The sequence below is a fragment of the Osmerus mordax genome, chromosome 9 (genome assembly GCF_038355195.1).
Source record: "Osmerus mordax isolate fOsmMor3 chromosome 9, fOsmMor3.pri, whole genome shotgun sequence".
Taxonomy (NCBI): domain Eukaryota; kingdom Metazoa; phylum Chordata; class Actinopteri; order Osmeriformes; family Osmeridae; genus Osmerus; species Osmerus mordax.
Window position 1 is genome coordinate 17,310,264 of NC_090058.1, and position 13,760 is coordinate 17,324,023.

General features: G+C 53.1%; 1 protein-coding gene across 3 annotated transcripts in view; it reads right to left on the reverse strand.

Annotated features, from left to right (window-relative positions):
• ppp2r3a (protein phosphatase 2, regulatory subunit B'', alpha) overlaps positions 1–13,760 on the reverse strand; it is a 43,832-nt gene that overhangs the window by 11,042 nt on the left and 19,030 nt on the right. For 2 of the 3 annotated variants that reach the window (XM_067242530.1, XM_067242532.1), the window contains exon 2: positions 8,762–12,245. In XM_067242530.1, the coding sequence (XP_067098631.1) occupies positions 8,762–11,656 (2,895 nt within the window). In that variant the 5' untranslated portion in view covers positions 11,657–12,245. Of the gene's footprint in view, positions 1–151; positions 748–8,420; positions 8,431–8,761; positions 12,246–13,760 lie in introns of those variants that run through there. The other variant, XM_067242533.1, reaches the window with a different exon arrangement.

The window sequence follows — 13,760 nt, forward strand, 5'->3', positions numbered from 1 at the left end:
GAGTGTGTGCGTTCAGGCATATGCGCGCGCGTGTTCCTAGCATCGGCGTATGTCTGTGAATGTGAGCATGTGCATGTACGCGTCGCATGCGCCGATGTGTGTGCGCGTGTGTGTTTGTTTTCAGAACCTCGCCTCGGTTCCACCGACTGACCTGCTGCTGCTGAAAGGACTTGAGCCTCTTCTTAAAGCGTGAGGGTAGCACAAAGTCACACCCCCGGGCCAGGAAGGCCAGCTCCCCCCTCAGGTCAGGGTCCCCCCTCAGGCTGGACTCCTTGATCATCATGGGGGGGACCGACACACAGACCCCCCCTCCAGACAGAGCCAGGGAAGGCACAACTGACAAGGCTACTGACAGGGTGGCGGTCCAAGCACTAGGACGATGCTCCACTGGCCTGGCTGGCTGGCCCGGCTTGCTTGCTGGCTGACGACAAGGCCAGAGTGGAACAGCTCCACCAGACCGACACCCCCACCACTGGCCAACGCTGCCCGGTTATATCCAGTCTTCTCAGACTTCCTGATAACACACTCGCAAACAGGCTATCCCTTTCTCCTCTCTCTCTCTCTTTACACAGTCAAATACTCGAAAAATATCCTTTTCTCCTCTCTACACACTCAAGCACTTTCAAAAGAGGCTATCCTTTTCTCCTCTCTCTACACACTCAAGCACTTTCAAAACAGGCTATCCTTTTCTCCTCTCTACACACTCAAGCACTTTCAAAACAGGCTATCCTTTTCTCCTCTCTCTCTCTACACCCACTCCACCACTCTATTCTTTTCTGTTCTCTTGTCTCTCTCTCTCAAAGCTGAGTTAATTGCAGATATCCAGCCATGTGTCTGCATAAAGAGATATTCCGTGTGTTTTCCCTGCTTGCGCTCAGAGGGGAGGGAAGAACCATGGTCGCGGGGCCCAGCGGAGTGTCTCTCTCTGGGCTAGAACCCTTCCATGTAGCCCCTTACTCCTCTGGAAGAACAGAACCGTGAGGGTCTCACCGGTGCCTGTCGCTCCAAGCTCCGCACTGAGAGTGTGCTCCAGGAAACATGAGCCATGCCGGGATCAGGACACACACTCGCGCGCACACACACACACCAAAGAGACCACACCGGCTGTCCTGAGCAGAGGGGTGGGGAGGTTTAAACCGTGTCGCATATCTGTAAGCTTGTAAGTGTGTGTGTGCGAGTGCGAGTGTGTGTGTGTGTGTGTGTGTGCGTGTTGGTGCAGTGTACTGTGGAAAGGAATTCCTCCCACCCACCACCTAACTAAAGTTAGCCACTAGTCTGAAGATGTAACTAACTGCTCAAAAGTATATACTTCAGACAGACAAGATCTGTTTGAGAGACTGTGTGGTCTGTTTTGTATGTGCGTGTGTGAGCGCGTGTATGTGTGTCAGTACGTGTATTTGTATATATGTGTGTGTGTGTGTGTGTCAGTACGTGTTTGTGTATATATGTGTGTGTGTCAGTATGTGTGTGTGTACGTGTGTGTGTGTGTACGGGTGCTGTCATGAAGTGGACTATCTCGTGAAACGACAACACAATTCGTTCTTACAGCTACACAGACCACAACAGCATATCCAGTGCATGTTTGGGTGGGTGTTTTGTAGTGGTGTGTGTGTGTGTATGCCTTTACACATGCCAGCGGAACGTTCTCCCACTGCCAGGTGGGACCTCCATGGTACCTCCTATCACCCGGGTCTGCCGGTCCACCATGCCAACCCCCCCTGATGCCAAATCCCATCTTCCAGCCCCTCAGAGCAGGCCTGCGTTTATGCTCTGGCTCCACCAAGCCAGGCTGGAGGCCAGGGGCTACGACAGCGGTACTGTAACTGGTAACACGACAGCCGTGCCCTGGGTCACATGAAGAGCTGAACAGCACCCTCTGGTGGACGCTAGTAGACGACACCTCTGAACTCTTGAAGTGAAATAAGAACGACTTTGCTGTCCTCGGTTCAGAGGAAAAGGTCCTTCACTGGATTGTTCCTGCAAAGGCGCCTCTCTATGTGATTTGTCCTTTGCATATTTTCAATTCCATTTGACTAAATGACTCTGAGAAAAGGTGGAACTTGTTTGCAGACCCTTCCCCTCCCACGGGGCCCGGCCAACCCCCTCCCTCATCCTCATCCTGCCGCCCCCCACCACCACGCCCCACCCCTTGCTCGCCTCCCAGACCAGTATAGGAGGCCCTGCTGACATTTCAGCCACACAAGCTATCCCACAATGCTTAGCGGTGTCTTTCTCAGTCGCAGCTGTCGGGAGGTTATCAAAGCTCTGAGTGGTAGGAGTTACAACTGTAGATGCACTGAGGGGAGGGGCTAGTGTGGAACAAGGAACGAGAAGAAGGCCTGTGTCTCTGTGTGTCTCTGTGTGTCTCTGTGTGTCTCTGTGTGTCTCTGTGTGTCTCTGTGTGTCTCTCTCTCGATATAGATATAGATATTCAGCAATTTCGTTTTCCCCAGTGTTCTAGGTAGGAGTTTTTGTTTTATTCTGTTTGGTGATAGTAAAGGGGAAGGAGGTGTGCCAGGTGGCAACTGGTTTGTTAGTCTCATAACCAGCTGGCACAGGGTTACCTTCATGGACTGCAAGGGCTTTAGATTGGAAGGTTTCCTCAGGACTGGATTTTAAATGGGTGTAACATTTTTATGATAGTTTCTGGATTTCTCATGTTAATGGGAATCATATGTAATATATTTCGAAAATTTTCATATTTTATATCTCTCTCTTTACTTTCTTACTGGCACTCCCTCCACTTCTCTCTTCTGACAGACAGGATTTCAGATTCATGAAAGTTACTTCCTCTCACAATCCCCCCCATCCCTCTCTTTCTCCATGCACTTGGTATATCATACATTCATTTCAAGGAGCACATCAGAGACAGAGTTGGTGTGTGTGTGCATGTGTGTGTGTGTAAGGGGACCCTTAACAGATGTCACAGGGCAGCTGTGTGCTCTTATCTTTAGTGACTGACAGGCTGGGAAGGCCGCCCCGGTGTGTCACCAGGGTCCCTGAGCCTGCCCTGTTCGTCTCTTCTGCAGCCGAACGCCTTCTTGGACACAAGCTTATAAATCTCTTCAGCGTGACATCACCAAGGTGTGATCAGGACTGGCAGCTACACTGTCTCTCCACGCATACTGCTAGAGTCTCAGACACTCCCAGGAAGGGGCGTCAGGTGGCTGAGTGGTGAGGGAAGTGGACTAGTAATCTGAAGGTTGCCAGTTTGATTCCCGGCCGTGCCAAATGACGTGTCCTTGGGCAAGGCACTTCACCCTACTTGCCTCGGGGGGAATGTCCCTGTACTTACTGTAAGTTGCTCTGGATAAGAGCGTCTGCTAAATGACTAAAATGTAAATGTGAATAGGGACAGACACAGGGAGAGACAGACAGGGGGAGAGACCGGAAGGGAGACAGACAGAGGGGTATAGAGACAGAATGCTGAATCCGTGTAACTCCTGGTAACAAAACTACCTGTTCCCCATGAGAGGAGAGGAGGTGGAGAGGGGAGGAGAAGAGAGGAGAAGAAAGGGGAAGGAGAGGATAGGAGGTGGAGAGGAGACGAAACGAGAAAGAGAGGAAAGGAGGAAGAGATGAATGGCAGGTGTTACGACTCCACTCTTCCCTCCTACCTCCATGTTCGCCATGGGAACAGGTGAGTCAGCCCCCTGACTGGCATACAGCAGGTCATACCCACATGGCTGTAGAGCAGTGGCCAGGTGTGTGCTGGGAAAATGAGGAAGGGAGCAACTGTGGTTGACAGTTGAGCATTCAAACCCACCCCGTCTCCCACTAGACCCCTCTACACCCCCCCATGTCCCAAAATCCTCTTTGTGTGTGTGTGTGTGTTTCCTCGACTCTAACCTCTCTTGCTGGGGCCAGTTAACACAATCTGCTCCTTCCAAATATCACAGTGCGCGATGAATAGTGAGAACATAACCACTTCCAGAACATTCACACACACACACCCCTCCCTTGTAACATGGAAGTCCTGAAGTCCACTGTGTTTAAATGTATCCATGTAAATATAGCCTCTAATTTGAAGTTTATTTCTGCTGCAGGAACTAGGCAGACTTCACACACACCCGCACCCGCACACACACACACACACACACAAGGATATACACTCTTGAAAAAAGCATGCCAAATGCCATCTCCATGGCGATAACCCTTTCCCTGGATTGAGTGTGACGGGTGGAATGCTCCCAGGGTTGCCGTGCCAACACCAGGAAGCACATTTCTCATGGCTGCTCTATTCCAAGACTTACTTCCTCTGACAATACACACAAACACACACACATTCTAACACACACAAATACACACAAACCCTAACACACACACACAAACACACGCATTCTAACACACACACACACACACACACAAACTCTACAACACACACGTACACACACACGAAGGTCAGTAGGGGTTAAGTTACTAAACAGCCATAGTGACATGGTGTGACCACTAGAGGATACTAAATAGGGAGAAAACAGGATCTGATTTCCTCAGTTATTTAGTAACATGTATTATAGATCTATTGCACCACCATACAGGCTGAAAAACAAATTCCCTCCCACACTCGGGGAAAAGAACACTCTGTCTCACAAAGATAAACAAACACACGCGCACACCTACACATAAACAAGCCCACAGGTGTGGGGCCAGCAATACCTCCTTACTCCAAAAGGTGGAGGTAGAGCTTGTCTTGTTGTTCTGAAACAGCAGCTTGCTCTTTCTTTCTGCACCCTCCTCCTTTCTCGAGTCCTTTCTCCCTCTTGCCCTCTTCCATTCTGTCTCTCTCGTTCACTCTCTTTCTCTCTTTATGTCTTTTTTTCTCTCTCTTTCTCTCTCTGTCTCTCTCTGTCTCTCTCTGTTAGTGCCTGTGGAACACTAGAGGGCAGCAGCTACCTTCTGAAGAGGCTCCGATCAGCAGTATCAAAGTGCCATGGTCTATCGGTCTATTATGGGGGGGGGGACTCGAGAGTCACAATTTTGTGGAACATTGGCAAACTCCCACAAACCACACCAGCTAGATCAACACACACACACACACACACACAGACACACACACACACGTCCTACTCTTTATCAAACGTCTTCAACCCTCCTTTCTCTGTCCCATGCAAGCCAATCAAAACACACCATTTACAAAGTAATTTGGGATAGGTGAGTCCCAACATCTAAAAACATGTTGCAGTTTCCATGGTGATACCTAGATAGATCCATTGTGTAAGTGCTTTTCCCCCTTCCCTGTCAACAGGACATTGAGGAAAAGGTGTATCATGTGTGTTAAAGTTGTGTGTGCCTGTGCGTGTGTGTGTTTGTGCGTGTGTGTGTGCGTGTGTGTGTGGGTGTGTGTACACTTAAATCCCAGTTTTGCACTGGGATCCCCCTCCTGGATGCTATCCCAGCAAGCTCTGGGAGTGGTTCATTATGATGTCACCGGGGCTGGGAACTCAAGAGCGCGTTCATATTGAGACTGTCGCATTTGTTCATGCATGTGTGTGTGTATCAGGGTGTGTATCCAACTTGAGAGTGTGTGTGTGTGTGTTTTACTGTGTCAGCTAACCTCGAGAGTCAAGGTCTTTGCTGTTAACTCTTCATTTAGTTAGCCACTCAGGCCCATGTTGTATGTAGCCTTGTGTGTGTGTGTGTGTGTGTGTGTGAGAGTGTGTGTGTGTGTGTGTGTATGTGCGCGCAGTGTGGGGGCGTCTTTTCCCGCTTGGCTGAGGTTCCTGCCGTGACCTCATTTCCTGTAGAAGGAGCCGGAGGGTGATGTCATCCTCCACTGACCCAGAGTCAACAACTCAACACAGCCCCCCCCTCCTCTTCTCTCCCTCTCGGAGACTCTCTCTCTCTGCTTTATCCCCATTTCTCACTCTCTTTTTCCCCACTCTCTCCCTCTCTCCCTCTCTCCCTCTCTCCCTCTCTCCCTCTCTCTCTCTCTCTCTCTCTCTCTCTATGACTCAAAGTCAACAACCCCCTGCTGTTTCCCTCCTCGCTCCCCCCTGCTGTTTCCCTACTCCCCCATCCTGTCCTTACACTTCCCCCTCTCTCGCTTCTCCTGAAGACAGCTGCACTGGGAAGAAATAAGACGTATTGATGTGCAGACACACATACACACGCACATACACGCACACAACCACACACACGTTTACATACACATACACTCACAGTACATTCTCTAAACCCAATAGTTAAACTTGGTTGCGTGCAGTGGGCTGGAGGGTTAGGGTTAGTAAGTTGGAGGGCTCCAGAGGTGATTATGGTGTGTGATGAAGGCATTCCCATGGCAACTCCCGGGCACACAGCGGTGTGCCAATTGATCATGTGACCATGTTTGGGCCTCACCCACTACAATTTACATATGGAGATATGAAGTTATACTGATCCACCCAAACACAAAATACACACACACACACACACACATTAAGCAGGGAATGTGTCTCTGGGCTCAACAGGCTGGGTCTGCGACACCCTGGACTGTGTTTGACTAGCTTCCCTGGCCTCTGATTTATATCGTTTGGCTTCCCCCAGTCTCCATGGAGATTAATGGGTACACCCTGACAGGTGCAGAAAGGCCTGTATTACTTTGTCAGCAGTGGAATACACACGCACACATAGACACTCACACACACAAATGCACGCACACACACACAGACAGATGCACATACACACACAGACACACGCACCGCCAGGCGCACACACACAGGCACACACACACAGACACACACACAGACATATTGATGGAGGTGAAACAGGCTGAGGCCAACACCTTCCCAGCACGACAGGACGAGGTTTGTGCCAAGCAACACACACATAAATACACACAAATGCTCAGAATGTGTGTGTGTGTGTGTATGAGAGTGTATGAGTCTGTATTTCTGTGTGCGTGAGAGAATATGAGTTTTGAGTATGTGTTTGTGACCCTTGTTTACTCTGTGATTGGCAGTTTAATGTGTAATTGGGGCAGGAGGCGGGGTCAGAGCTGGGGTATATTAGCATAATTCCCAGAGTGACTGACCAGAGTGCCAGAGCTGGTGTTGGGTGTCAGAGCGCTATTCCCAAACTCAGCTGTGACCCACAGTAGCACTGGGTCAGCTTACCCTCCAACACACATACGCACTTACACACACACCCTGACACACTCTTTCGTTCTCTCTTCCTCTCTCTCCCCCTCTCTCTTTCTCACTCTTGGTGTTACTCTCTCTGTCTCTCTCTCTCCCTTGGACCCCAGCTTCCTTTACAGCCCCCCACCCCTGGTTCTCTCTCTCTCTCCCTCAGGTCCGTTTACACTGTGGCGACAGTGAGTCTGTTAGCAGGATACCATAGTACGGGGGGGCCAGACACATATAGGCTCACTCACACCTTCGTCTGTCAGCCTGGGGTGTGTGTGTTATAGTGGGTTAATGACACCGTTAACACTCAATGTGCCATATCCCCCCCCGCACTCCCCCCATCCCACTGAGATCCAATCAGCACCCTCCACTCTGTCTCCAACACGGCAACAACAACAAAAAAAGGCTCCCAAAATAACACGGTGGCCAATCAGAGCTTGGATGCTCAGAGGGCCTGTCTGACAAGCCGTGTTTGTGTGTCATGTGTGTATGAAGGAGACACACAGAGAGAGACAGAGACAAAGAAACAGAGAGAGACAGAGAGAAAGAGAGAAAGAAAGAGACGGAGAGAAAGAAAGAGACAGAAATATATATAGAGAGAGAGAGAGAGAGAGAGAGAGAGACAGAGACAGAAAGAAAGAGACAGAGACAGAGAGAGACAAAGAGAGAAAACGTGACATGAACTTAGGTGCTGGGGGGTTCTGGCAGTGTCAGCTACCATGGCAACCTCATAAATAGATGCCCTACATATGGGCAGAGCATAAAGTTCCACAGGTCAGTCAATAAACAGACAGGGTGGAGGGACGAAAGAGGAAGATGATGTATGGAGAGAGACTGGAAACAGTGAGGAGAGGGAGAGAGAGAGAGAGGGCTGTGATGAGGGAGGAGAAAAGGATTGGGGGGAACGGGTACTATCTCCATAAACAACTCTTTCCTTTAGATCGGATGGTGTTCTAAGTGTTCTAAGTGGCTGGATTGTATAGGTTCATTAGCCAGATTCTCAACTTCAATGAGAGATTGAGACATGCTCTCTGGCTCTTTCTCTGCAGAGTTGGCATCACACACACACACACAACAGTAATTGCCCCTCTCCAAGCTGTGACAGTTCACAACCCTAAATTACCCTAAACTGTCCAGAGGGAGGAAAGGAGATCTGCCTCTTCGACACTGCCACATTTCAGAGCAATCACACACACACACACACACACACACAGGAAAACACGCAAGCACACGCACACACACACACACACGCACACACAAACACACATGAGCAAACACAACAAAACACACACCACCCCCACCCACGCACACAAAAACACACTCAAGCAAACACACACACAAACACCAAACATAGGCGGCAGCCAGGAAAAGTCAACAAAAGAAGCCTGTAATAACCCAACTAGCCTGTTGTTGCAGAGTTCCAGCTCCGCCTCCACCACACAATACCACTGCTTCTGAGAAAGGCTGCTCAAATCTGAGCTGTGATCCATGCCCAGACCAGGCCTAGCCCAAGCTCTAAGGTTCTGGCTTGGGGTTAGACCCTAGAGGCCAGTCAGTACACAGCACTGTGTGGATTCTAGAGTGTGTATCTGTTACAGTCACTACTGTTCCAGGAGAAGATGTAGCCGTCACTGTACTAGTATTGATCTGGCACTTACTCGGATCACCTCAGGAGACTGCTGGATGAGAAGCGTCGAGCCACAGTCCCTCATGGCGATGGAGCCGACATCCGCGTCCTTCTCAGCAACCGGGGCAGAGATGCTGATATGTGCCGGGGCCTCCTCGGACGATGGTGCAGAAATGGTGGCAGGGATAGAGGCAGGGATAGAGGCAGGGGTAAAGGAAGTGGCTGGGGCAGGGCCTAAGGTGGAAGCTAGAGCAGGGGCATGACCTGGGGCTGGGGCGGAGGCCATGACTATGGCAGGAGTAGAGGCAGGCACTGGGGCAGGGGTAAAGAAAGTGGTAGAGGTGAGGGCAGCGGCTGGCGCTGAGGCTGGGGCAGGGGTAGAGGCAGGGGCAAGGATTGAGACTGCGGAAGTCTGTAGGACATGGACAGGGGCTGGAGTAGGAGTAGAGGTAGGGGTAGTAGTTGGGGCAGTGGCAGTGGCAGTGGCCAGGGTAGGAACAGGGGCAGAAGGGGTCGGAGGGGGTTCATGGCCGAGGGTTGGGAGAGGGGTGTGGGCAGTGGCAAAGACTGAGGCAGAGGCAGGGGCAGCTGGCAGGGGTTCAGGGGCTGGAGTAGGTATGACGGCCCCAGGAGTAGACCCAGTTAGTGGTTCAGGTACAGCCTGAGCTGGTGGTATGGGGCTGGGGAGGGCTGAGCGTGGGGGTTCAGATTTGGGTCCAGGCAGGGGCACTAGTTTTGGTTCTACAGGCCATGGCACAGGTGTAGCTGGGGGGGTGTCTGCCTTGGCCCCTGGGGCCAGAGTGTCCTGCAACAGCCTCATCACCTCCTTCTCCTTCCCGCTGCTTTTCCCAGCGCTCCCAGTGCCCACCCCGGACTCCACCAGCTCCTGGGCAAAGCTTTCGATGCTCTCCAGGATCCTCATCAGCAGGGCCCCGTCCTCCTCCTCGCCCGGCCCAGCCTCGGTACACCCTCCTTGGGGAGCAACGGCCGCCACAGCCAGAGGTCCGGAGGACTGTCCTTTAGCGGCTAGGTGGCTAACAGGCTCCGGGAGCTGGGTGGGTGGGGGTGCCTGTGGGGGGGCACCCCCCTGGGCCCCCCATCTCTGCCTAGTCTTGGCCGGGAGGGGGGGCTCCTTCCCCCTCTCCTTCTCGGGACTCATGCTCTGAGAGAGTTTCTCCAGGTCGAGCAGCAGCTTGTCTATGTCGTCCTCTCTTGAACTGACGGCAGGGGCTGGCCAGGGGGGACAGGCAGGGGGGTGCAACAGGGCCTGGGCAGAAGGCGCAGGGGCCATGTGTGGCACACGGGGGTTCAACGGTGCCCCGGTGCCCCTCTGACTGTGTGTGGCGTGTCTGCCGGGGGACCTTGCCGGGGTGGGGCCCTGGCCCCTGGCCTGGTCTGAATCCTCCTCTATGTACAGCGGCTCCATGTGGGAAACAGGGGGAGCGTGTGGAGGGGTAGAGGAGGGGATGGGGGTGTTGTGAGCAGGGCCAGGCGGGGAGACGGACGGAGTGTGTGTGTGCGTTGAAGGGGAGTGCGTGTGTGGCGCGTGCTGCAGGCCATTCGAAAGAGGAGCCGTTCTGGATGTTGGGTTCTGGTTTGGCTTGTGGCTGGATCCAGACCCAACCTTGGTGGTGGAGGAGGAGACAGATGCAGAGGAGGTGGGAGGAGGGGAGGAGGAGGTGGAGGGCAGGGCGGTTTTCTGAAGAGGGGGGGACTGCACCACATCCTCGTACCGAGGGGGTTGTTCGTTCCCGAACATGGGCGAGAAGCTCCCCTGAGTCTGGAGGGAGTGGAGACTGCTGACCAGTTCTGCAAGCTCACTATGGCCCCCCCCGGCCCCCTGGCCACCGGCCCCCAGCCCTGCAGCCCCCCCCTCCAGCTCCAGGGGCAGCCTCTTCAGGTAGGAACTCAGCCTGCTCATCACAGCCTGGTACATCGTCTCCGGGCTGACCCCGCCATCCTCGCCACCGCCGGGCGCCTTGCGGCGGATGCACTGCTTGATGATGTCCGTGCACTTCTTCAGGTCCTCTGAGCACTTGAGCAGGATGTCCAGGCAGGCGCGGATGTCCTCGCCGCCGGCGCCGCCGTGTTCCCCGCGCGTTTTCTCCAGCAGCCGGGCGATCAGGTTCTCCTCGCCCAGGGTGCTGAGGTACAGCGACGCCACCGTGTTCAGCCCCGCCTCTAGCGAGCCACTGCACACACTCGAGAGGCTGCCCGTGGAGCCGCCGCCCACCTTTGATGCTGACAATAGGCCAGATGACTTGGGCTTGCACTCCTCCGCCCCCACGCCCTTGCCTGGGCCGAATGGGGGCTGGTTCTCGTCGTTGGAGGGGGCGGCTGGGGCGGTGTTGGAGGAGAAGTGGCCGTAGATGATGTCCAGATCGGTGGAGCGCCGGCTGAAGGAGTCGGGTCGGACCTTGCGACCCTTCCGGAAGGTGACGTGGCTAGAGGAGAGGCGGAGCTTCTCGAAGGAGAACTCCTTGAGCTTGCCGCTGGCCAGGTTGATTGCCTCTCCAGTGATGTCCTTCAGGCTCCCCGAGGGAGTCGGCCCACCCCCCACAACCACCGCAGACGCCCCCCCGGACCCTGCCCCCACCCCCCCTGCCTTCTTACCCCGCCACGGGGGGCTATCCTCCCATACGCCCCCGTTACACCCCGTTTCCATGGAAACCCCAGATTTGGCGTGGTGGGTGGGGCTGGCGGCGGGGGGGTTGCGGGTGGGTGCGTGGGCGTGTCGCCCCGGGTCGGGGCAGGTGAGGAGTTCGGAGCAGGTGCTGCGGTGGGCCACGGTACAGTCCAGGCCCTGGGACTGCGCCCCACATGGCCCAGAGCAGTAGTGCACGGCATGGCTGTGGGAACGCCGGTCCACCACCACACTGCTGTAGCAGCTCACACTGCTCACCACCAAGCGGTACGCCGCCGCCATGGTTACCACCGCGCGTTGCTAGGGATACCACGAGACACGTCTCCCCGCTAGGCCTCCACGCAGGGCATACAGCAACTGGGCCAAATACAGTGAAAATAAATGTGTTTTTGTAGAGAAAAAAAAGTTGGGGCTTTTTAGATGCCTTCAGGTAAACAATGACAGGACTGTATATACAAAAACCCTTAGTGTATACCTGGAGTTGAATAAATTACACCTTATAATAAATAGGATTGTGCTCAGGGAAACAGTTCTCAGAGATTCAGTAAATATCCCTTCAGACATATCCCCTTCCCGGAGCTCTCAAATATAGCTACTTCCCCCCTCCTCCTCCCTCTCCTCCTCTTCTCTTCACAGCTAGGTGCCTTACTCTCGGCAGAAGAAGACAGAGTTAGCCACATATCCACAGCTGCCCCAGGCCCCTGCTATCCCCAGGCCACAGCATCACCCTAGCCAGGGCACACCGTGCTGGGCATGGAGTTCCGGTTGCTTCCAGCTGTCTTGCTCTACTCGTTGCTGTTGTCCCTTGTTGGGTCCAGCGCTGTCAGGACATGGATGAAGAGAGAGCGTCTCTCTGATGGGAGGACACCACCTGGAAGGAAAGGAGAGGGGGGGGTGGAGGAGGGAAAGAAAGAGGTCAATTACTCAGACAGAAGATAGCACACTATATGCTGTATAGCTCACATTGATTACTCATCAACAGGCACAAACGCCTGTGCTATACACCTGACACACACGCACAGGCACACAATAATAGACACATACAGGCACATAGGCAGAAACACACACATACATCATACGCACATACCAAAAATCCCGAAAGAGGTCAAACGCAGATACACACACACACACACACCACTTCTTCCAAAAAACAAGGTCCATTGACCAGAGCAGCAAATGAATGGGATTGAGGGAAGGGAAGACCTCCATGTGCTATCGTGCTGGGTGCATTCAAGCCTTTGTCATAAAAAACACTTCACACAGAGCCACTGAAAATACACACGCATACACACACCACATAAAGACAGCACACAGACACACACACACAATTTACTAAACCACCAGCATATTACTAAAAGGATTTATTGGCTGTGTAAGAAGTATTGGAACACTTCAACCATCTCAGAAGCACAATCTCTATCTCCACCTCCCTCTTTCCCTTCTCGCTTGCCCTCTTTCCATCTCTCTCCTTCCCTTCCCTCCTTCTCGATCCAACTATATGTGGTTTTTATGGCAGGGAACACATTCCATAGAACAGAATCTCTCTCTCTCTCTCTCTCTCGCTTTCTCTCTCACACACACACACTCACTAACCTGACTTCACTTCAAACCACATACACATACCACAGCATTGTACTGAACACAAACACTTCCTACATAAACAGAACACACATACACAAATTGCAAATGGTACAGGAAGGGGATAAAACAGAAGGTTTACCATGTAGGAAGGTGGATGGGGGAGAACGGAGAGGAGCTAGGAGGGGAGGGGAGGGGAGGGGAGGGGAGGGGAGGGGAGGGGAGGGGAGGGGAGGGGAGGGGAGGGGAGGGGAGGGGAGGGGAGGGGAGGGGAGGGGAGGGGAGGGGTCTGCACACGGAGGGAGGTGGGGGGGAGGTCAAGGCACCTGGAAAAACAACCAGCAAGGAGGTATACGGAAAAAACACGTGTTCAGTCACACACACACACACACACTCACGTGACTTTTTGCTCTTGGGGTCTCCCCAGCCATAGTGCTGTCTCTTCAACAGGAAATGCCATTGCCTCACACACACATGCATACACACACACCTACACATCCTCTTAAGTCTTAACTCTACCCAACGGCTGTGTGTGTGTGTGTTTGTGTGTGTACAGATGTTTCCCTTAGTGACACTGAACACATCAACATACTCCAGTGATGTTTATAAGACCAGATTGCTCCCAATAGGGCTCTCAGCGAACACCTCACACACACACAGCTGGATTGGACTATTCCCTCTTTTCATTCTCTCTCTCTCTCCCCTCTCTCCCCCCCTCTCTCCCTCTCTCCCCTTCTCTTAACTCCATCTATCTCTGTCTCTCTCGGTCTCTCTCGGTCTCTCTCGGTCTCTCTCGGTCTCTCTCTGT